Source organism: Erythrolamprus reginae, chromosome 2 (genome assembly GCF_031021105.1).
Source record: "Erythrolamprus reginae isolate rEryReg1 chromosome 2, rEryReg1.hap1, whole genome shotgun sequence".
Classification (NCBI taxonomy): domain Eukaryota; kingdom Metazoa; phylum Chordata; class Lepidosauria; order Squamata; family Dipsadidae; genus Erythrolamprus; species Erythrolamprus reginae.
This window is the reverse complement of record NC_091951.1, coordinates 181,348,432-181,370,309: the sequence shown is the minus strand read 5'-3', so window position 1 is coordinate 181,370,309 and position 21,878 is coordinate 181,348,432. Positions and strand designations below refer to the sequence as shown.

Below are 21,878 nucleotides of genomic sequence, written 5' to 3'. Positions count from 1 at the left end.
AGAAATAAGAGATGGGTAGATAGCTTGCAGTTAGAGTTTTAAAAGAAACAACACATCAGTATTCTATTTAATATACAGATAAACCGGTAAGAATATGGGGATATAAGATGAGAAAAGGGAGCTGGATTCAGAAAGAGATAAACAGGAAAAACCATTTAAACACATACAGTAAGTGCAAGACTGAATTTTTTCTGTAAATGAGCTTAAAATATGCCCTCATAAACTTGGGTTGTTAAAATAGAGAGGAGAGAAAGAATTTTAACAGGTTTTTCTTCTCACCCCCCCCCCCCCCCCCCCAGTTTCGCAAGACCAATAAAACGATTTCTGCCAGTTTACTCTTTTCTTTGAACAATTCAAAATTCTTGTCTTTTGGGATTGGAGACCTAAGTACATGGTGAAAATAAGAGGAAAAACAGAACTTTCAGGTTTACAGGTTGATCAGGTTTGGACACCCTGGTCATTCCCACCACACATCTGAGTTAAATTAAGGAAGGCACAGATCTTACCCCATTGCATAGAAGTCAAAGGCAAACAAAACAAAGGAAAAAACCCCAACACTCCTATTTATATTCAGTGTTTCCCTTTTTTTTAAAGTACATTTATTTAGCCAAATTTGTCTTCCAGGGGCATCCCTCAGCAAAGCCCATATCTTACATCTCTCTTGGCTCTTCATCCCCCCCCCCCCTTCGGCTAGGACAGGCCTCTGCCGTTCATCCCACGCCTTGAGCAAATCTATGTGAGTCCTAACTGCTACCTTTGAACTGCTGCTTCCCATGTTCCTTCTCAGATGTAGGGCTCATTTTGGCTCAGCCAGATATAAAAAGGAGAGAGATGTATCATTTTTCAGACAAAAAAAACCCCCCAACAGAGCATGGGCACATCTCTAATGAATTTATTCATTAAAGATTGCAGACACTATTAAACATAGAAACATAGAAGTCTGACGGCAGAAAAAGACCTCATGGTCCATCTAGTCTGCCCTTATACTATTTTCTGTATTTTATCTTAGGATGGATATATGTTTATCCCAGGCATGTTTAAATTCAGTTACTGTGGATTTATCTACCACGTCTGCTGGAAGTTTGTTCCAAGGATCTACTACTCTTTCAGTAAAATAATATTTTCTCATGTTGCTTTTGATCTTACCCCCAACTAACTTCAGATTGTGTCCCCTTGTTCTTGTGTTCACTTTCCTATTAAGATGTTATCCTATCCTTTACATTTCCGACCTGTACAAATCTTGGTAGTTTTATAACTATACAGTATATCAGTGATGACTAATCTTTTCCAGACTGAGTGCCCAAAGCACGCACACGAACAAAATGTGTATGTGTGCATGCCCAAACTCCTAAAATGCAATGCTCACGTGGCCCTGTGCATGCAACCACCACCTCCCGCACGCAACCCATCCCCAGTGCATGCATGGAAGAGATCCGAAGACCAGCGGAAGGCACATGCGCATGCGCAGCAGACTGAACTGGGGGGAAGGCGGCTCACGTTCCCACAGAGGGCGCTGTGTGCCACCTCTGGCACGCGTGCCATAGGTTGGCCATCCCAGCCATAAATCATAGTCTCAATTGCCACAGTTCAGGAAGGTTTATGAAAACAATAAATTATGGCTATGTGTTTTGCAACTCAGACAGGGGAGAGCAAAAAACATCAGAAAATGGTAAGCAGAATAAATTCAATTACCTTGAAATGCAAACTATACCATTAACTTTTGAAATTAATATATGATATATTGGCTACAGGCTTTCATGGCTGGTTATCTGCTTGTTTCAGGTTTTAGTGACTGTAATATAGGTGAGATGATTTCCTAACATTTTCACCAGCAACTGTGGTTAACATCTTCAGAGGCAGTGTTCAGCTATGCAACCAATGACAAGTCAGAACACTTTGTTATAAAGGAGTTATAAATATATAACTTAGTTATACAGTATATTTAATGTATCCCCCTTTCTGACCCTTAAAGTTATGAGTGGGTATGATTGTGTAGTATCAATTGTTTTTAAGATAATGGGTTTTAGCTACAGTTTTAATTATTAGATTTGTTTCTGTATTGTTTTATTGTTGTTGTGAACCGCCCTAAGTATTCAGATAGGGGCGGCATACAAATCTAATTTATTATTATTATTATTATTATTATTATTATTATATTATTATTATTATTATTATTATTATATTTGTATGCCACCCTTCACCCTAAAGCCCAGTCACTCCTTGTTCAGTTGCCTGTAGTCTGTGCAGCATTTTGCCTTGAAGATGTCAATGAAGCATCAGGAAGTCACTAAATCCTGAAGTTTAACAGGATTGGATGTTCAGTGTTTTAGAGGCATTGCCTGCTGACAATTCAAGCTAGGTAGAGAGGAACTTAAGTACAGTACTTTGCAAGTCATAGTCCAGTCAAGTCTTGTACAACCAGCCAGCATAATTACCACAAGAATTTTAAGACTGCAGATCAAAACATAGACAATGCCAGGCTTGGGACTTTCCTTGCAGTCCAGTATGAATTAGTCTCTGCATTTTATTTTTTATTTTAACAGTTGCTAAACTGCAAATGCAGAGAGTTCTCCTCAAAATCTGCTTTTTCATCTTATTTGTGTGACTGAGAAAGCTCTTCTGACTTCCCCCCCCTGAATACACATAACTATGGATTTACAAGGCCATTATAAATTTGCATACTGTATTATTAACAACTATAAAACTGTAAATTGATACATGAGGGTAGGTATCCATACAATATACAAAACATAGATTACTGAACATGTTTTAGAAAATGTCATCTGATCAAAACAATAACTTATTTTTAAACATAAGGCCCAAGAGATGGTTTAGATAATTCAGCATACATTAATTACTTTTATGTAACTGCCACATTTATTTCCATGGGTAACCCAGGAACTTCTAGTAAGCATAGTAAATGAAGGATTACTATTGTAACAGCAAGATTGTAACCTACAGTTTTCAACTGACAAGTTATGATCCAAAAATCTGAAAATATGAACATCTGAGAGTCTACCAAATGTTTTATCATGCCACAAAGTAATTTTTCCTTTCCTACTTGCTTCCTTGCTATCTTTTGTTCAAATCCATTGTGGTTTGTTTTTAAATTGTAATTGCTATTGCTTGCTTTTACATCTCAGTGAAAATAAAGGACTAGGAAATAAACAAGGAAGATTTATAGATTCAGAATGCTGCTGTTACTGTGCCAAATACTTTTGTATAGACTTCCTGATAAATTCAAACATTAGCAAGAAATTTCACAAGAAACCAATTAAATGCGGAGACAGTACATTTATTGAAACGTGAAATAGTAATAAAATGAGCCAGGAATTAGAAACAGGTTCTGAAACATTACACAAAACTAGGCCAAAGTTTGCATCAATAGCTGAGACACCATTGGTTCAGAAATCCAAAGGTGGTGGGAAAATAATTATTCCAAATTCAGAGAAAATACTTCGGCAAAAACAAGCAGATGAAGTGTCTTATTTTAAACATGATGCATCATCTGAAACCAGCAGCAATTAACTTCACTCACATGACATTACAGAGGCCACAACTCGTAGTCACTACCGAACATACTGGATTGGGCCTCTGTTGATATGTATTAGGGTAATCCATTTTGGATAACAAACCCTTTTTAGGTCACACAGTCCCTCAGATTTCAATTTATAATTCACTTCACAACAGTAGGAATACCCTGAAATGACTTGTGGAACAAGGGGACTATATTAAAAGACAAAAAATAAAGTTGAGATTGAAGACCACTCACTCCAAATACTTTGTCCAAATGCTGGATTACAAACCAAGGCCGATTTCGTAGAATTAAAATATTCTTATGTTATCTACAGAAACATAATATATGTCCATGTTTAAATGCTAGCCCCATTTTTAGCATACCAGAGATAGTATGTGACAAGTTCAGAATATTACATCAACATCCAAACCAATTCAGGGCACCTTCAAACTGGCTATTTTTGTACTGTTGTATCAACATATTCACAAGTCTTCATCCTACTTTTATTCAATTTTCTTCCCTCTTAGAGACAGAAAAATTAGACTTTCTAGATATTTCAGGAGCCCATAGTATCATGAAAAACTGTGAGGGATACTGGGAAATATAACTTAACATTTGGAAGGCCACAGGCACTCATCTTTGCTCTGTGCACCAAGTCTGCCTGATTTTTTTTGTGGTCATCCTTATCTTTTTTTCCCTTTTGGACAAAATGTGAAAATCTCATATTCCATAATGTATTTAAGGTATAATATAAAGCATCCCAGAATCACGATTACTGCTTTAATGCCCCTAGGCTGTTGGCCTCATCTAGTTCTTCCTCCTCTGCTGAAAGACAAATTTCCCCAAACAACTAATGCAGCATTTTTTGAAGGCACTCTCAAGAGTTCATGCATTAGCATGCAGTGCTGACCACCACTGAAATACAGTCCCATGAGATTTTTTTAACGGTTAAGTCATATTAGCCATTTGTCTTCCAGTGAGACAAATACTGAGACAAAGACTGAAATGGTAAACATAGTAACGGCACCCCTAAAGAAGCAGTATGGTCAAGAAGGAAGTGAACTTATAAAACCTCGCTCCTAAATTATCCTTGATCAGCAGGAAGGCCTAAAAAAGTTAGCAATTTAACTAACATTTCTGATTCCACCATTCTTTGGAACTTTAGGTATGTATCTGTCTCTATTTACTTTCTGATGAAGAATCACAGATCTAAGTAAGGAGAAAGTGGGGAAAAAACCTGCTTCACCATTTCCATTCTCTACATAACTTATCGTATTTTTTGGAATATAAGGCAAATCCCCCACCCACCCCCAAAAGAGGGTGGAAATGTCGGTGCATCTTATACACTGAATATAGCCATTCTGGCCTCCTGAAGCCCCTCCCCATGTCACATTTTTGTTAGAAATGTGCCAATTTTGCGCAAAAATGGGGTGCACAAAGGTTTGGGAGGCCTGCAGTGTGCTCCTGGGGGAAGGCAAAATGCCATTTTTGTGAAAAAAGACAAAAAATGGGAACAATTTTTGCCTTCCCCCAGGAGCACTCTAAGGTCTCTCAAACCCTCTGTGCACCCCATTGGGGGGGGGGGGGGGGTAAAAACGGACCCACTTTTTTGCAAAAACTGAGCTATTTTTGCTTTCCCCAGCTCCCAGGAGCACTCTGGAGGCTTCTCAAACCCTCTGCATGTTTAGTTTTTGGCAGAAATGGGTAAAAAACAGGTCCATTTTTGCAAAAAACAGGGTGCGCAGAGGGTTTGGGAGGCCTGCAGAGTGTTCCTAGGAGCTGGGGAGGAGTCAAAAATGCCATTTTTGCAAAAAAAAATAATAATAATGGGGTACACAGAGGGTTTGGGAGGCTTGCAGAGTACTCCTGGGGGCTTGGGATGACAAAAATGTTTTCTTTCCTTACTTACCTCTTTGAAATCTTAGTGCGTCTTATACACCGTCTGTCTTAAGAGTCCAAAAAATACGATATATTGAGTACATGTGTCTCACACCTTTCTCCCTATTGTTTTCAACCTTCACTACCTTTGTTCAGGTGGAGGCAACTTCCGCTGGGACAAGACACATTAACAACTGCAAGTAGACAGAACTCATGCACCGTTCTCCATTTCCATTTCTGCTATAACTCCTTCCTTTATCCACATTAGAAAAATAAAATCAACATTAAACACATAACTTATTTTAAATTATTTTTAAAAGTCCTCTTTTTTTTTTTTTTAAAGAAAAGGAGAAAAGACTGTCAATTTAAATAGTCCTGCGCCATTTCCTATCGGGTTGATCGTGTTCAAGCCCACCCTCACCTGAACTTGACAGCTGGAAGAATTTCACCATCCAGAAGAACTGGCTGGGTAGGTGAGTGGGGATGCACACAGAGAAAGAAGAGCGGATCTTTTCACAGTTTCAAGAACTCTATATGTTCTCCTACTAATAATAAAAAAATGTTTTCTTTTAAAAAGGGGACAGGGCATTCACACAAGGCAGTGGAGATTACTATGAGCAATTATTTTTTTTGTAGAACCTCAGTAGTTAAAACTATCACTTGGGGAGTGGCGGTAAAGGAGGGGGAGGTTCTGATGGGAGTGGGGGTGGTCGTGGCTTATCAACACTTGCAGCAGCCCTCGGGTTCAAGTATTCGCCGTAATGATGCACAAAGTCAAAATTGGATGACTGGGTGGGTTGCATGCCTTGTGCACTGAGCAAGGAGTGCAGCATGTTCACTGTATCCTGGTAGTCAATGGTTTGGTTCATGTTGTGTCCGTTGGCCCCAGCTGTGCTCTTGTCCAATTTTCCATGAGCCCCTCTGGCTTTGTTAGCTTGCACAAAAGATAGACCAGCTGCTTCCAAGCTGTGGCCAGAATGCTGAGGGAACGGGAATGGCACAGTGGGCCCCTTGGAACTCTTACTGATTTTGGGCTGATGTTCATGGACTGTAACTGAGGTCTCCTCAGAAAGCGGTCTCTTACGAGAGGAACAATTTGCGACGTAGCCCTTGTGTGACACAATGCCAGTTGGGTTAACATGCTTGGGATCCCCTGGGCGTTTGGCGTTGACAACAGCCTGCCCATGTGAATGTTTGTGAGAATGATGGTTATGGTGGTGATGGTGGTTAGAAGAATGGATCTTATGCTTTTCCTTGTGCTCTCCCCTGCTCTTGCCACTGTTTTCATCGGGCAGGCTGTGTCGTTCCGTGGGAGGGGGGACCTTAATGCGCACTTTTATGTCATCTTGTTTGGAAGAAGCAATAGGCTTGTCTCCTGTGGCAGACAACCGTACTTTAAGTGCCGATGAGGGTTTATCAGCTTTTTCAGTAGGAGTCCGTTCAGAACCATCAGAATTGTTGCCTAGAGGGATTTTCAGGACAATGGGAGAGTTCTCCTCCTGCTGCACATCCCGTTCACGTTGCTGTTGTACAAGCAAGTTCTGGGCAGCATAAGCATATTGAGAACGCACATTTGCCTCCATGTTCTCCAGCTGGCGTTTCTGTGCAGCCAACTCCTCAGCATGTTTTGCTCGGTATTCCTTCAATGACACTTTTGCTAGTGGAGCACTCTTGATGCTTTGCTTAACAAAAGGGCCGCCACCAATGCCATCATCATGTAGATGATCAGGATTGGCAGACATTTCGTTAGCTCTGCTGCTGCCCTCTTGTTTATGCGGCTGAACCATCCAGCCGTCGGGTGAAATATCTGTAATGCCTCGTTCCCCTGGAGAGTCTTCCCCTGCAGCTGAAAGTGAAGCAGTGGCTCCAGTGGTTGAAGACGTTGACATGCTCATCAGGCCTGCAATAGTCGTGTCTGATGCACTTCTGGAGATCATGCTGAGGATTGTCTGTTCAGAGAGGCCGTCATCCTCACTTTGGTCATCCGTCTTCGTTTTCCTGGCTGCTTGACAGGCCTAAAATGAAAGCATTCAAAACTGGTATATTAATCTCTTCTAGCCATACAATAAGCCTAGAGAAAGAGGAATACTACATAGCTAGGCACTGCTATATTTTGCTGAAGTACCATATAGAGTTCATTTTTAATGCATGCTATTCATAAGACAGACCATGATGAAATGAAAACTTTTATTTTAGAAAAAAGCCATTAATAAACAATTTTGTTAATAATTTAATAAAAGCTGTCATATTTACTTTATCAATTCAGAAGGTTGAAGCTGTACTATCACATTTGTCCCACAGGACTTCCTTCTAAAGCCCTCTATTCCTCCTTATTTTGAGTGACGGTTGGTGTCTCAAAATCCTTTTTTAATTCTCTACACTTACAGAATGCATTCCTAGCAGAGGCTTAGCTGCTATTTATTTAAAGCATTTCAGTGTGAGAGATACTTTTATTCTTCAGAGAATGTTTTAAACTACTTTATTTTCATTCTGTGAATGTTCTTATTTGACCTGTTTTACACGTTTGACTTTATTCCACATCGAGCACTGCTTATATATATTTAAAACAGGGATTCTCCAATCTATCTGGGGCAACAGGAATGCCTGAAATTTTGGAAAATCATTTGCCCTGTGGCTTCTACCATAAAATAAATATTGTGGGCTCTGTGGCCTATCACAAAATATTGGAATTATCCCATATTATGAGTATTAAAGAGAAATAATTACCTAATAGCATTTCCTGGGTTTTATTCCTCTTTCTGGTTATTTTCCTCTGTTTGCTCTCTGCCCCCCACCCCTCTCCAAAATTTTCTTGCTCCCCTGCTCCATGTTTAGAATATGAAGATCCTTTTTTGGGGGGGTGGAGGCGCAACCCTGGGTGGCAACTAGCAATCAAATGTGTTTTTTTCCTTTCACTTATTCTGAGCTTCTCTGGAATCCAGATAACTTGTAGTGAAATATGATAGCTGATTTCGGAAAGTCAGAGCTCTACTTGAAATGATCTGACATTGCAGTGAATTTTTAAAGTAGTATTGGAAATTAATGGATGCCTCAAGATGTTTATGAATGTATATCTGTGTTAAGCCCTGTTAACTGAAGCCTCGGCTGTATGTTAGTTTTCCAAGCAACAGTCTTCCTTCAACATTGTTATCAAAGAGAAGTACAAAGAGGCCAAAGTATCTTACCCGCCAATTCCTGATTCGTTTCAGTCGATTTGGAGTTTTCTCAAGGATTTGAAGGAATTCATGAGTTAATTCTGTAACACAAACACAAGAATAAAGCTAGTAAACATACTACAGCACAAATTCTACAGGAGCATATTTTAATGTCCATCCTCGTCAGCAAAAAACAGAGCAGTCCAAAGCCTAATAGTACAGGTTCAGTTTACAAAATTCATCCCACTTCTTTACTCTCATGCTGGAAACCTTGATACAGAAGTCAAAAATAAAATATTAAGTTAATGGAGTACCTCTTATTGGGCAGAGAATGCATTTGACCTTGCTGCAAACTTACCATCCAAGAGTTCCAGAGTTACAGTAGCATCAACGTACTCCCACCAGTGCTTCCCGTCCGTGGAGACTGGGATCTCCCAGTTGGACCACTTACAGGCCAAGTGGATGCAGACGCAGGCCACAACGGGAGGGGTGTACTGCAGGCTGAAGGTTGTTAGGTGAAGGCTGACATCACCAGCAGGGGGAGAGAAACAGAAAGCTGTCAGCTCCCAAGCTTGAACAGCAGCCGCACATACAACCGCCCGCTGGACAGACACTGCAGGAATTAGGCATCCCTCAGCTTTAAAAAATGTCATCCTGCAAGGTCAAGCTTGCCTTTCGCAATAACTCCACTTGAGCCTTTTCCCACAAGGTTTTCCAAGAGCTTCTGTCAGCCTGGAGCTCCAGGACACCCGCGTGATCTTCATGAAAGGCAAAGGAATTAACTCCTAACAAAGTTACAAATTGGATTCTACAGCAGCACTTAAGACATAATCCTAGGGAAAAATCTGAACAATTTGCTCCTTGCAAGAAATCTGTTTTTTAGCAAACACCGACAGCAAATTTTGAATAAGACCAGAAAGGAAAAGTGATGTTCAATACAACTCAAGCCTTGAATCAATTAAAAGAGGTGTTGGTGTATTTCCATTAATAATTCCTATTCTAACAAGATTCAAACAATTAAAGCAGGCTGCCCAACAAACTATACAAGGAACTGGGCCCAGAAATTTCATGAGGCAAAATATGCTGGCAGGAGGTGGCAATGTTTAAGTGGCATGTATATTCCATAAAATCCTTCAGGAGACTAATAACAGTGCATGGCAAAAAGGCGCAAATGGTGAGTACTGGAAAAAAATATGCACGTTGAAAAATATGTAAATTACAGATCAGCATCTACTCATATCACTTGATAGGATGAAAAAAAATGGATATAGAAAGGGCAATAGTCGCCATGCAATGCAATTTGCAAGCAGCCTGGAATGGAGTACAGTGGAACCCCGACATAAGAGCTGCTCTACTTAAGAGCAACTCGAGATAAGAGCTGGGAGGGGAGAGATATTTTTGTTCTACTTACAAGCCCAAATTCGAGATACAAGCGCCAAGGAGCTGTCTCCTGAAGCCAAACGCTAACTTCCGCGTTCGGCTTCAGGAGACAGCTGCGAAGCGGCGCGCGTGTTTTAAAAGGTTGCAGCCGGCCTGGGGGGCTCGGGGGGGTGCTTGCAGCTTTCTTTCTTGCTCTTTTTCTTTCTCTCTTTTACCTTCCCTTCCTCTATTTCTTCTTTTCTTTCTCCTTCCCACCTTCTTCCCTCCCTCCCTCCTTTCACTCATTCCTCTCTTACTCTCCCCTTTCATAAGTTTCCTTGCTTCCTTCCTCTGTTCCTGTCCCTTCCCCCTTTCTTTCTTTCTTTCTTGCTCTTTTTCTTTCTCTCTTTTACCTTCCCTTCCTCTATTTCTTCTTTTCTTTCTCCTTCCCACCTTCTTCCCTCCCTCCCTCCCTTCACTCATTCCTCTCTTACTCTCCCCTTTCATAAGTTTCCTTGCTTCCTTCCCCTGTTCCTGTCCCTTCCCTCTTTCCTTCCTTCCTTCCCACCCTCCGTCCATTCATTCACCCATTCCTCTCTTGATCGCTTAAAGCCGGTCCCTGGTGCAAAAAGGGTTGGGGACCTCTGTCCTACAGGATTGGGTGGCAGAGAAGTTGAACATATGTAAATTTAAAAGTTTAAGAAAGTTTACAAGTTAAGTGAAAGAAACTTCATTATTCATTTATATGTACATGTACATTTCTTCATTAAAAACATGTCTTTCTGCATAATTTAGACTAACTTTGTGAGTTTTTTGAGGGCTGGAACCAATTAAAATTATTTACATTAATTCCTATGGGGAAAAGTCGTTCGAGATAAGAGCTGCTCGACTTAAGAGCCCAGGTCCGGAACGAATTAAACTCGTATCTCGAGGTACCACTGTATATATGTTCTAAAGTCTATCCATACCGATAGCCCAGACTTCTTCCTAACCCACCCACCCAACCCCCCAACTTTCTAGCATTGCTAGCTGTTAATCATATTGAACTTCTTGCATAGTATGCATCTACCAGCTCAACATTTTTTTACATTGTTGGGCATTATTACTCTGTTCTATGCAACAATATACAGTAATACCTCGTCTTACGAACTTAATTGGTTCCAGAAGTAGGTTCGTAAGGCGAAAGGTTCGTAAGACGAAACAATGTTTCCCATAGGAAACAATGTAAAAGCGATTAATGCGTGCAAAGGGGGGGGGATTGCAAAATGGCGCTCCGCTGGGCGCCGCCACCCGGCTGTCACCTTCTGAAACAGCCGGGAGGCTTCTCGGCGTTCTCCTGAACGCCAAACCTGGAAGTTCAGGTTCGGGAGGCCGCCGAGAAGCGCCTGGCTGTTTCAGAAGGTTACAGCTGGGCGGCGGTGCCCGGCGGAGTGCCGTTTTTGCAATCAGCGATGGCGTTTTTGGCCGATCTGGAGGCTGGAAAGGAGGTGGGGAATCCCAATAGGGAATTCCAAGGGGGGGGAGCTTTGACATCACGAAGACGTCCGTTTTGGCCTCCAGGAAGGACGTCTTCATGACGTCAAAGCTCCGCCCATGGAATTCCCTATTGGGATTCCCCACCTCCTTTCCAGCCTCCAGATCGACCAAAAATGCTGCCGCCGATCACAAAAACGGGCTCCGCCGGGCACCGCCACCCAGCTGTCACCTTCTGAAACAGCCAGGCGCTTCTCGGTGGCCTCCAGAACCCGAACCCGAACTTCCAGGTTCCGCGTTCAGGAGAACGCCGAGAAGCCCCCCAGCTGTTTTAAAAGATGACAGCCGGGCGGCGGCGGCGGCCAGCGGAGCGCCATTTTGCGATCTACAGTGGGTTCGTAAGCCGAAAAAAGTTCGTAAGAAGAGGCAAAAAAATTTCGAACCCCGGGTTCGTATCACGAGGGGTTCGTATCATGAGGTACCACTGTATTGACTGTTGGGCAGCAAGCAAGACAATCTAAGTCTTTTCAATTTACTGCAGGAAGGATAATGGACTTTGGCCTCTTGCATTTCATGAGGCACCACACATTAACAGTACGTATTCTCTTAACTGTGTTTAAAATACTAAGGATGTCATTATTTATTATAATTTTTTTTCCTTTATGCCTCTGTGTCATTAAAAATACTTCAAGCCAAAACCAGTGTTTAGGTACTTCTTTACAAACATGCATAAAATACAGCTAGTATTACTAAATTCAGCAGTAACTGATTTAACATTTTTCGAAGTTGGGATATAAATATCCCAAATAGTGATTAAATACAAATACTCAAAATGTTTAGAAAACATAAGGTCAGAAAAAAAGTATCTTAAGGTAACAATTTGCTATTAAAAAATTCTGGATGATTCTTTCAAAAATAGCTTTACTTTTCAATTTTAAGCCTCATCGTCCTCTAAATCAGTGGTCCCTAAGCTTTTGGGCACCAGGGATAGGTTCCATGGAGGGAAGTTTTCCCACACACTGTAAGGGGCATGGTCTCACATACTGCCTGCATCCCGCAGACTGGGGATTCGATTGCTTGCAGGGCTGTTTCTGCCATGCCATGTACAGAGGTTGGAGACTCTTGCTCTAACTTTTAAGTAGAAATATTTAATCCAAGTAACCAGGAGTGCAATTTATGACTGTATCAGTTAGTGATAAAAATTTCAATTCTAATTGCTGTCATAAGCCAAGAACTAAACTTTATTGATATGTGCCATAGGAAATACGCTACATTTTTGAATCGGGAAAAAAACGAGAATGTGCTTCTTTAAAAAAACAAAAATCAGAATCTGCTAATCAAGGTCAAACCCATTTTGTATTTGATTTTTTTGGCTTCACTGTCTTTATTTTCTAATTCTGAAGATTAGAAAGAGAAACGAACATGAGATGTAATATTCTTCCACAGCTTGAACAATACAGGAAACCATGGCTGGTGTAAATAAACAAACACCAATTTATGTGCTTGTACTTGATAAATTACTTCATGAATCTACAGTCTGTGTTTCCATAGCAAAGCATGCTTAAATTAAGCCATGATAATGTATTATGCAAACCAGGTAATTAATTTGTTAATAATTTGTAGCTCAAAATCTAATTTACAAGAAAAGATTTATTTTAGGCAGCTGGGACAGATTTTTTTTGTTTTGTTTTACAGTCTTTATTTCTTGCCATTATAGTTACAATAAAGAGAACTGGTCATTGGTGGACTAGCAATATGTGTGCTCAATTATAAGGATATTTTGTATATTCCTGTTCTGAAATTCGAACTGAAAGAAACAAATTTTAAAGAAATCTACTGTTCTGATGTCAAGAAATACACTCTAAATGTGGCATATTTTTTCAATTATTTTTTTTTTGCAACAATTTACCAAAAACATTTTAAAATAAAACAAATCTGAATTCTCAACATCTACCTGTTGGTAGCCATGAAGTAGGAAGTTTGTGCTAGGTCCTTGCTGGCTGAAAGAGAAAAGTCACAAGTCAAATTTGCCAATACTTAAGGTGTTGCACATTATGGATTTCCTCTAATTCTATATGCCAAGACTGGGGAACTTTAATGTGGGAACTCTGGGCTTATTGGCTAGGGAAATGATTACAGTGGCAAAATCTTGTCATGTGAGGACAAGAAAAAGTTTTCCAGCTTCTTTTCTGGCCTTGATTAAGGAGTCATATTGGACTTCTGAAAATATAATTTGGACATAGAAATGGCACTGTGGTTCAAAAGGACAGAAAATATATCCTTTGCAATTCTACTCAAAGGAAGCTATGAGCACCATGTACTGTATAATCTTTAAAATGTATATTATTATTACAGCTGTTGAAAGCATTCAAAAGATGTTTCTAAAGAAAAGAAAAACCCACTGCAAAACATTAAAGTTGCTACTTAGATTGTCTCCTTATAAATGTGCAAGCATAGGCAACCCTCCCAGTAAAACCCTTACCAGTAAAAGGAAATATCTGTGCATGCCCATGATGGAAAGACAACTGCAAAGCATTCCATATAGAATGCTGTGCACAGGTTGAATGTATACATTTCTGCTATAAAGGCTGACATTGGTATTTTCATTGTGAAGCCCTTTTCCTGTAGACATGAAAAAGGCATCTATTTAGTACAGTAACAGCCTCTTTGTTTTCCTTTTTAACACGGAGAGGGGCAGCATATAAGTCCAATTAATAAATAAAATACATAAATGGCATCCTTTACCAAGGAACTTTATTCTTGTAAATATTTTCTGAGCTAGTAAACAATCATTTTTGCATATGTGTTGTCTTAGCAACAATTACAGTCATGTTTGGAACATACCTCGAACTAGCTGTGTGCACTTCACCACATGAGTATGAGGATGATCTATGGTGATTTCAAATCCTAGAAGAAAAAAAGAAACATTTAGAACATGGATATAACTTGCTTGTAATTCTACATACCATGTATGTCTCTGATCCTGGGAGGCAAAGTGGATTGTTCCTCCAGTCAATTAATACCGCTCTGTGCTCAGATGCAAACAGGACATCTCCTGGGCTCAAATACATCAATTATCTAGCACAAGAATGCAACAGATATTGCAAGTTTCTGAAATACTAAATTTCCTGGTAAAAATACTGACACACATTCATGTATTCTAAAATTGATTCTCAATTATGAATTAGAGTAAAAAATTCTAGCAACTACTTGTTTTTCTGCTGACTTTAATAACTCAAGCAAGTATGTTACTCTTAGAATAGTTTTTAATCATTTTTAATTTGTTCTGAGAATATTTTTATTCTCATTAAAGGAAAGTATATGAAGAAACTAATATTCTTTATTCCTGCAAATTAACAGTTTATAAATTATGTCCATATATCACAATTGTTAAGCATCTGTTACAAATTATATTTAACTTATTTCATGCATTCAATGTTTCACAGTCAGGATTAACATGCTTACATACTGTATAGTCAAAGTCAAAATGTCTTGCTCAACAGTAATAGGAAAGCATTTTGTGTATAACAGTAAACAGTAGGAATACATATTACAGTATATATCATTTTATAATGGCAAGCCTATCAACTATCAAAGTTCAAAAATGGCATTTTAATTGCTAAACACCTTTCAAATGAAGAATTACATTTGCAGCAAAAGCTTAACATTAATAATGTATAGTAATTTATCAGGATATTTATTTCCTATCCTGGATTATTAAACTATATAGTAATACAGTTGAAACATTAGACTGACAAGCTGCTAAGACTTCAATCCAGAGTACAATGCCTGGAACCTAAAGAATATAAATCCTGTTAAAAAGAAAATCCTGTTTGCACATTTATAGTTGTATGAACACATTCACTCAAAACATAAACAAGTCATAAACTGGCCATTATGACAAGAACTGTCGCCTGGACTGATGGCTTCCCATATTGGTCAGCTGTGAAGAAGACTGGGGTTGGGTTATACTCTCCATTCTGCGGAACATTCCTGGGTCTGAGATTCATGGAGCAGCCCGTCCGCTTGGAAAACTTACCCAGGGTCTGCAGTATTATGCTCTCTAGAATGACCAGGTCTTGGGCTTGTTGCAGGTAACCCTGGGGTTGAGAGGACAGGCAGGTTACTTGTGATGAGGCACTCTGTATTAAGCCTGCATATTTCTAACACTCTCTTGAGGAGGCAAAAACATCAAGGGGGAATCTTTATTATATTTGTGCTGGAGAAAATGGGCATAAACATCCCATTTCCAGAGGAAAGAGCACCGAATGGACACACAATAAAAATTGCTAATTGCATACTGCTGTTGTTGAAATTGTCCTGTAGCACAAGCTCAAAATTGCCTTTTTGTTCCAATTTAGTTTTAAAATAAAGCTTCCCCCTTGTTGGCAAGGTTAGATGTGCTGGTCCTGTCAGGAAGGGCTGTGGTAAGAACTGAAACAATGTGCTTAATAATTTTTTTATTTGAACAGTAAAAATGACTGGATTTCACAAATCAATTTCTATATCACCATAAGAGTATGATCCTGGCAGGCAACATCCATTCCTCAATGCAAGCTGTGCCACACACCAAGCTTTTATCAACACACTGGCCAGAACACACAGGACAGACAAGCAATTTGGTTTACAAAACCGAGAGCTTTCTGTACTATGCACCAAGAGCAGTAACTCTTTATCTGTATTCAAACTGTTAAATAATCTTATTCTGGAAATTATTCAGTTGCATTTCAAGGTGGCTGAGGCACTCTCAGTAAAACGAAGCCTGGTGGATTTGCACTGCCAGGATGTGTTCTTTCTCTCTGATTCATTGTGCACAGTACATCTTTCACATAAGTTTAACTACTTACCTCACTCCGTGTATCAGGAGCAGCTTCCAGAGGGTGCAGGCAGGCATGAGTAACCTTGATGACATGCTCCAATTTTCGAGGTTGCTCCTCCACCTTAGCTGCCAGGAAAAGGGCAGCTGGTGCCACAGCCTTTATAGAGAAGAAATGTATTAAATATACCACCCCTCAAATAGCAAAATCACACTACAGTGGTCCCTCGATTTGCGCGTTCTCGATTAGCGCGAAACGCTGCAACGCGGTTTTTAAAAAAATATTAATTAAAAAAATAAAATATTAAAAAATAAAAAATAAGTCCACGCTAGTTCTCTCTCTCTTTCTCTCCCTGTTGCCGGCGTGGTATATGAGAGAGAAAGAGAGAGGCAGAGGTCGGGCGCATTACCGGGATGTGGAGGCGGCGTGGGGACGCTGGGTGCCGGGGACTCCGAGGAGGGGGTGGACGTCTGTTCCCTGAATGGAGACCGCCGGCCGCTCAATCGGGCCAGCAGGGAACAGAATGGAGCCTTCCGCGGCGGGGCTGGTAAGGGGGGGAGCCGAGGGGGGAGCCGAGCCCAGCCCCGTGGCATTCACACACGCCCCCCTGGATGAGCGACCCCGCATGGCCCCAGCGCCGGACTCCGTTGCCGAACGGCGAAACCGGAAGGGGCGAGGTGGGGGAGAACGGGAGGCTCAGCATTCCGGCAGTCGCAGCGCTGGCTCTCAACTTTTCTTTTTAGCACTGGGGAGGCAAGTCAGCTCCTGCCCAGTTTTAAAAAGAAAAGTTGACAGCCAGCGATTGTTCCGCTGCCGCCAGCATGGAGCCCACGGGGGATTCACCTTCCTCCCACCCGCAGCCGAGACTGATCGTGGGCTCCTTCGCAACCTCGGAGAGCTTCCAGGGCATGAAAGCTCACGAAAACCAGGAAGCTCTCCGAGGTTGCGAAGGAGCCCACGATCAGTCTCGGCTGCGGGTGGGAGGAAGGCGAATCCCCCGTGGGCTCCATGCTGGCGGCAGCGGAACAATCGCTGGCTGTCAACTTTTCTTTTTAAAACTGGGCAGGAGCTGACTTGCCTCCCCAGTGCTAAAAAGAAAAGTTGAGAGCCAGCGCTGCGACTGCCGGAATGCTGAGCCTCCCGTTCTCCCCCACCTCGCCCCTTCCGGTTTCGCCGTTCGGCAACGGAGTCCGGCGCTGGGGCCATGCGGGGCCGCTCATCCAGGGGGGCGTGTGTGGACTGGCAAGCGGCAAGTGATCTGGCGGGAAGACCAAGGGAAGGTTCCTTCAGCCGCCCAACACCTGATCCGCTCCGCAGCGCGGCAGCAGCGAGGAGCCGAAGATGGGGTTTCCCCTTTGCCTTTACCCCATCTTCGGCTCCTCGCTGCTTCCGCGCTGCGGAGCAGATCAGCTGTTGGGCGGCTGAAGGAATCTTCCCTTGGTCTTCCCCGCCGCCCACACGCAAACTCCACCATCTGCGCATGTGCGGCCATGAAAAAAATGGCGCACATGCGCAGATGGTGGTTTTACTTCCGCATCCAATATAACGCGGAAATCGGTTAGCGCTGGAGGTCTTGGAACGTAACCCCCGCGCTAACCGAGAGATCACTGTACTCTCAAATGTGCAAAGAAAAAGAAATTTACATTCGAACCAAGGGGAAAAAGCTGTTTGCAAATACAGTAATACCTCATGATACGAACTTAATTGGTGCAAGGAGGAGGTTCGTAAGACTAAAGGTTCGTAAGACGAAACATTGTTTCCCATAGGAAACAATGTAAAGTCAATTAATCCGTGCAACCAAAAAAACCCCCGCAAAAAAACGGCTTTCGGCGACTGCTGGGAAGCCGTGCGGCTGTTTTAAAAGGTGACAGCCGGCATGGGGGGCTTCCCAGCACCCCCCCGAACCCGGGTTCTGGGTTCGGGGGGGTGCTGGCAAGCTCCCCAGGCCGGCTGCGACCTTTTAAAACAGCCGCGCCGCTTCGCAGCTGTCTCCCGAAGCCGAACGCGGAAGTTCGGCTTTAGCGTTCGGCTTCAGGAGACAGCTGCGAAGCGGCGCGGGTGTTTTAAAAGGTCGCAGCCAGCCTGGGGGGCTTCCCAGCAACCTCCCGAACCGAACCCGGGGTTCAGCAAAATTTTGCCTCTCCTTACGAACTTTGTTCGAGTTACGAACCGGCGTTCGGGAGGCTTCTGGGAAGCCCCGCCGCCTGGCTGTCACCTTTTAAAACAGCAGCGCGGCTTCCCAGCAGTCTCCGAACGCCGGTTCGTAACTCGAAAAAAGTTCGTAAGAAGAGGCAAAATTTTGCTGAACCCCGCGTTCGTATCACGAGTTGTTTGTAAGACGAGGGGTTCGTATCTTGAGGTACCACTGTAGTCTGAAGTCAGAATATGTAGGTTTATTATAAACTGTTTATGGGAAACCATAAACCATTCTCAGATGCAATGTTGATTTTTTTAAGATGTTTCCCTCAGAAAGTAAATTTCCTTGTATGTCAGGCATCCAATTAATGTGTCAGTGTTCTAGCAAGTATTTTGTCAGTAATGGCTGAAAAATTGCCACATACTTTGCCAATTGTTATTATTATATTCTAAAGTAGCATTGTTTATAATTGTTTCTTTGAAACGCTCTTAATTTTTTAAAAAGGTTTAAAGTTAAGAACCTCATTAATACTTGTTAGCATGTAGATTGAAGCATAAATTTCATTGAATCCATCTCTGAAGACTTAACTCCACAGTATATATTTTCAATTATTAAAGTTCTACAACTTCCATATTATGCACATTCTTCAATCTATCAGCCAAAAAGAAAATATATAATAAATCCATTCAGAACACCAGCTGAGAAACACAAACTGATATCATACTTACATTTCGATGAAAGTGGGTAAAGGATTGAACCATGTAGAAACGATGCATATAAACAATTGCTGTATTAATAGTCAGTTGAGAACTAGTAGTTCATCATTAAGGAAGATGTTAAATTTAATAGTGCATTATTCTTTCTAAGAAAAGATTATGTGAAAGCTAAGAATTTTAAAAGTTGACTTCCTAAAACTAAGCCAAGAATCTGATTTCTGAGTAAAACTACTCATGGCTTTACATAACTTTTAAGATCTTACATAAATATTTTAGCCAGTCTTACAATATTTCTTGCACACATACATACATGCATACACACACACACACACACACACACACACACACACGTTTGTTTTTTCCATCAAATCACCCTGGTATACCAAAATATGGGAGGGAACATACTGTTTCCTTTTTGCCTCCAAGGCAGATAAATTTTTATAACCGACAAACTATATTCTATATGTGTATCTATGTATGAAAGAGTAGTAAATGCTTGGAACAAACTTCCAGCAGATGTGATTGGTAAATCCACAGTAACTGAATTTAAACATGCCTGGGATAAACATATATCCGTTTTAAGATAAAATACAGGAAATAGTATAAGGGCTGACTAGATGGACCATGACGTCTTTTTCTGCAGTCAATCTTCTATGTTTCTATGTGCAACATATTTTTGCTGATAATGATAATTCTCCCTTCCTTTTCATTATCAGCATAAATACACATAGATACACACACACATACATACATTTACACACACACTACGCATATACTGCAAATATTTTCACATTAAGCTGTTAAATTGCATCTTAATAAAAAGATCCATTAAGCTTTGTATTAGGGACTTCAATATTCATTCAGCCAAAATGCTAAATATAAATACAGCTGGGGGGGGGGGGGGTGAGGCTCAACATTAATGTTCAAATCAAACACGGAGGGGGGATGGTTCACTTTTTCTCCCATCCACAAATATGATCAAAATTACATTATCATCCAAATCATGCCACAGGCCAGCCAAACGCCTCTGCTTAATAACGTGTTCCCAACCGGCCCCTCGTAAAGAAGCCTACCTACCCCCTTCAAGCCTAAACTGTACCAGCGTCCCAACATGTGCGTTTCACATTCCCCATCCGACGTGAAAGGCTCATCTGTGTTGAGCAGTTCCAAATCAAGCTCTCTCGGGGACACGACCTTAAAGGCGCCCCAGCCATAAAAACACTTCTCCGCGTACCGGAGCGACGACCGCAATGCTTGTTCCTATTAACACTACGACACCCCCTTCCAAGCCTCCCCCCTCCATTCGCCTAAACCTAACAGGCTCCCCAAAGTCGTTTACGTGACTCTCCGGCGGGCCCGGACCCCTTCCCGTCACCCTGCCCAGCCCAATCCCGGTTCAAGGCGCGGCCTAGTTGCCGAAGGGATACACGTTGAGGCGCTGGCCCATGTCCTGAAGCAGGTTAGCTGCTTGCTGCCGGTACGACAACTCCTTGTCCGGGTCGAGTCCTAAGCGCCAGGAAGGACTCCGGGCGAGCTGCTCTCGGGTGAAATACCAGCGTTTTCCACCTCCCGCAGCCGCCGTGCTAGACAGCAGCGCATGCGCCGGACAAGGTACGCACGCACGCAGGCGCCGGCCGAGCGCTTACGTCATCGCGTCTAACTCCTGCCGACTCTGCGTGCGCGCGCACTTCCGCCCCGACACTCGGGGCGGTGGAGCGCGCGGGGCGGAAACTGCATACCGAGCTTCCGGTTTTGCCTCGCCCGCTTTGTTTGTAGGCGATCAAGGTTTTCCTTTGGACTCTTGTTTTGGGTCCTGGAAATACGAGGGAGGTTGCAATATTCAGCTAGATTTTTTTTTCTGCTTCCAACTTCCCTATTCCCTACGCTTTGCTGAACTTCCATCTGGATGAGAAGTCGCTGATTATTTTGAAACTTTTTGGCTCTTGAAAAGGGTTTTAAAATATCAATAGCATGTAGATTTGTATATCCCCTCCATGGTGCTTTTACAGCCTCTCTAAGCACCTCAGAAGAATGGAAGGCTGAGTCAGCCTTGAGCCAGTGGTGAGACTACAGCTGGCATTTAGCTGAAGTAGGCCGCAGTGCTACACTCTAACCACTGCGCCACCCCATAAACATTGCATTTATTGTTCTGCCAGTGTGTTCCAACCGCCCGTAATTACAGGGTGATTAGTCCAAACAGACACACACCACAGGATAAAAGGAAAACAAAAAGTCTTTATCAACAGAAAAGCAGAAACAACTCCCTTTTTAAATGTCAAAGGGATTTTCTGGTACACACAAGGCAAAGGCGCAGGTTAAATGCAATGCAATTTCTCACCCAGTAACTGGGAAATTGAGTCCAATTCCAAAGTCCAGCAAGTCCGCACACAGTCTTGAACAGGGGAACAGCAAACCACCATCTTGACGAAACTATGATATCAGATAAACTTACATGAGGCTAAACCAGCACGCTGCTCTTTTTATCTGTAGCACTAATTACAGCAGCCCCACCCAACCACAGGTGGCCTCACTTATCTCCTGTAATAATCCTTCAGTTGTTCTCTCTTATGCATCACTCTGCGCATGCGTGGGTCCATCATAAGTTCTTGTTCAGAATCCAGGGATGATAAGGATGATTGATCTCCTCCTGGGCTGTTTGCCAAACTCCCCTCTTCCTTGTCACTCACGCTTCCTTCGACAGAGGAGACATCGTCGGCAGATTCTATCAGGAGCAAAACAAGCCTGTGGCATGTGGATGTTTCCCCCACCTCCACCTCCACATTCCTTGGGGCAGGAGCTGGGCCAGAGCTAACCACAGCAGCTTAT

The 21,878-nt window shown here is 42.1% G+C and overlaps 1 protein-coding gene across 3 annotated transcripts; it reads right to left on the bottom strand.

Moving 5' to 3' along the window:
* Nucleotides 1–3,279: 3,279 nt before the first annotated feature.
* CCNT1 (cyclin T1) lies at nt 3,280–20,717 on the bottom strand. Of its 3 annotated transcripts, XM_070740652.1 has the most exons (9): nt 20,480–20,717; nt 19,065–19,146; nt 16,230–16,358; nt 15,422–15,482; nt 14,227–14,289; nt 13,337–13,382; nt 8,909–9,072; nt 8,581–8,651; nt 3,280–7,410 (listed from the first exon to the last, which is right to left on the bottom strand). In XM_070740652.1, the coding sequence occupies exons 1-9, from the start codon at nt 20,497–20,499 to the stop codon at nt 6,052–6,054; spliced, it is 1,995 nt and encodes a 664-aa protein (XP_070596753.1). In that variant the 5' UTR covers nt 20,500–20,717; the 3' UTR covers nt 3,280–6,051. The 3 variants fall into 3 exon arrangements, with proteins under 3 accessions (XP_070596753.1, XP_070596755.1, XP_070596756.1); XM_070740654.1 differs by lacking the exon at nt 15,422–15,482 and having other exon boundaries at nt 20,480–20,642; XM_070740655.1 differs by lacking the exons at nt 8,909–9,072; nt 15,422–15,482 and having other exon boundaries at nt 20,480–20,642.
* Nucleotides 20,718–21,878: the final 1,161 nt, after the last annotated feature.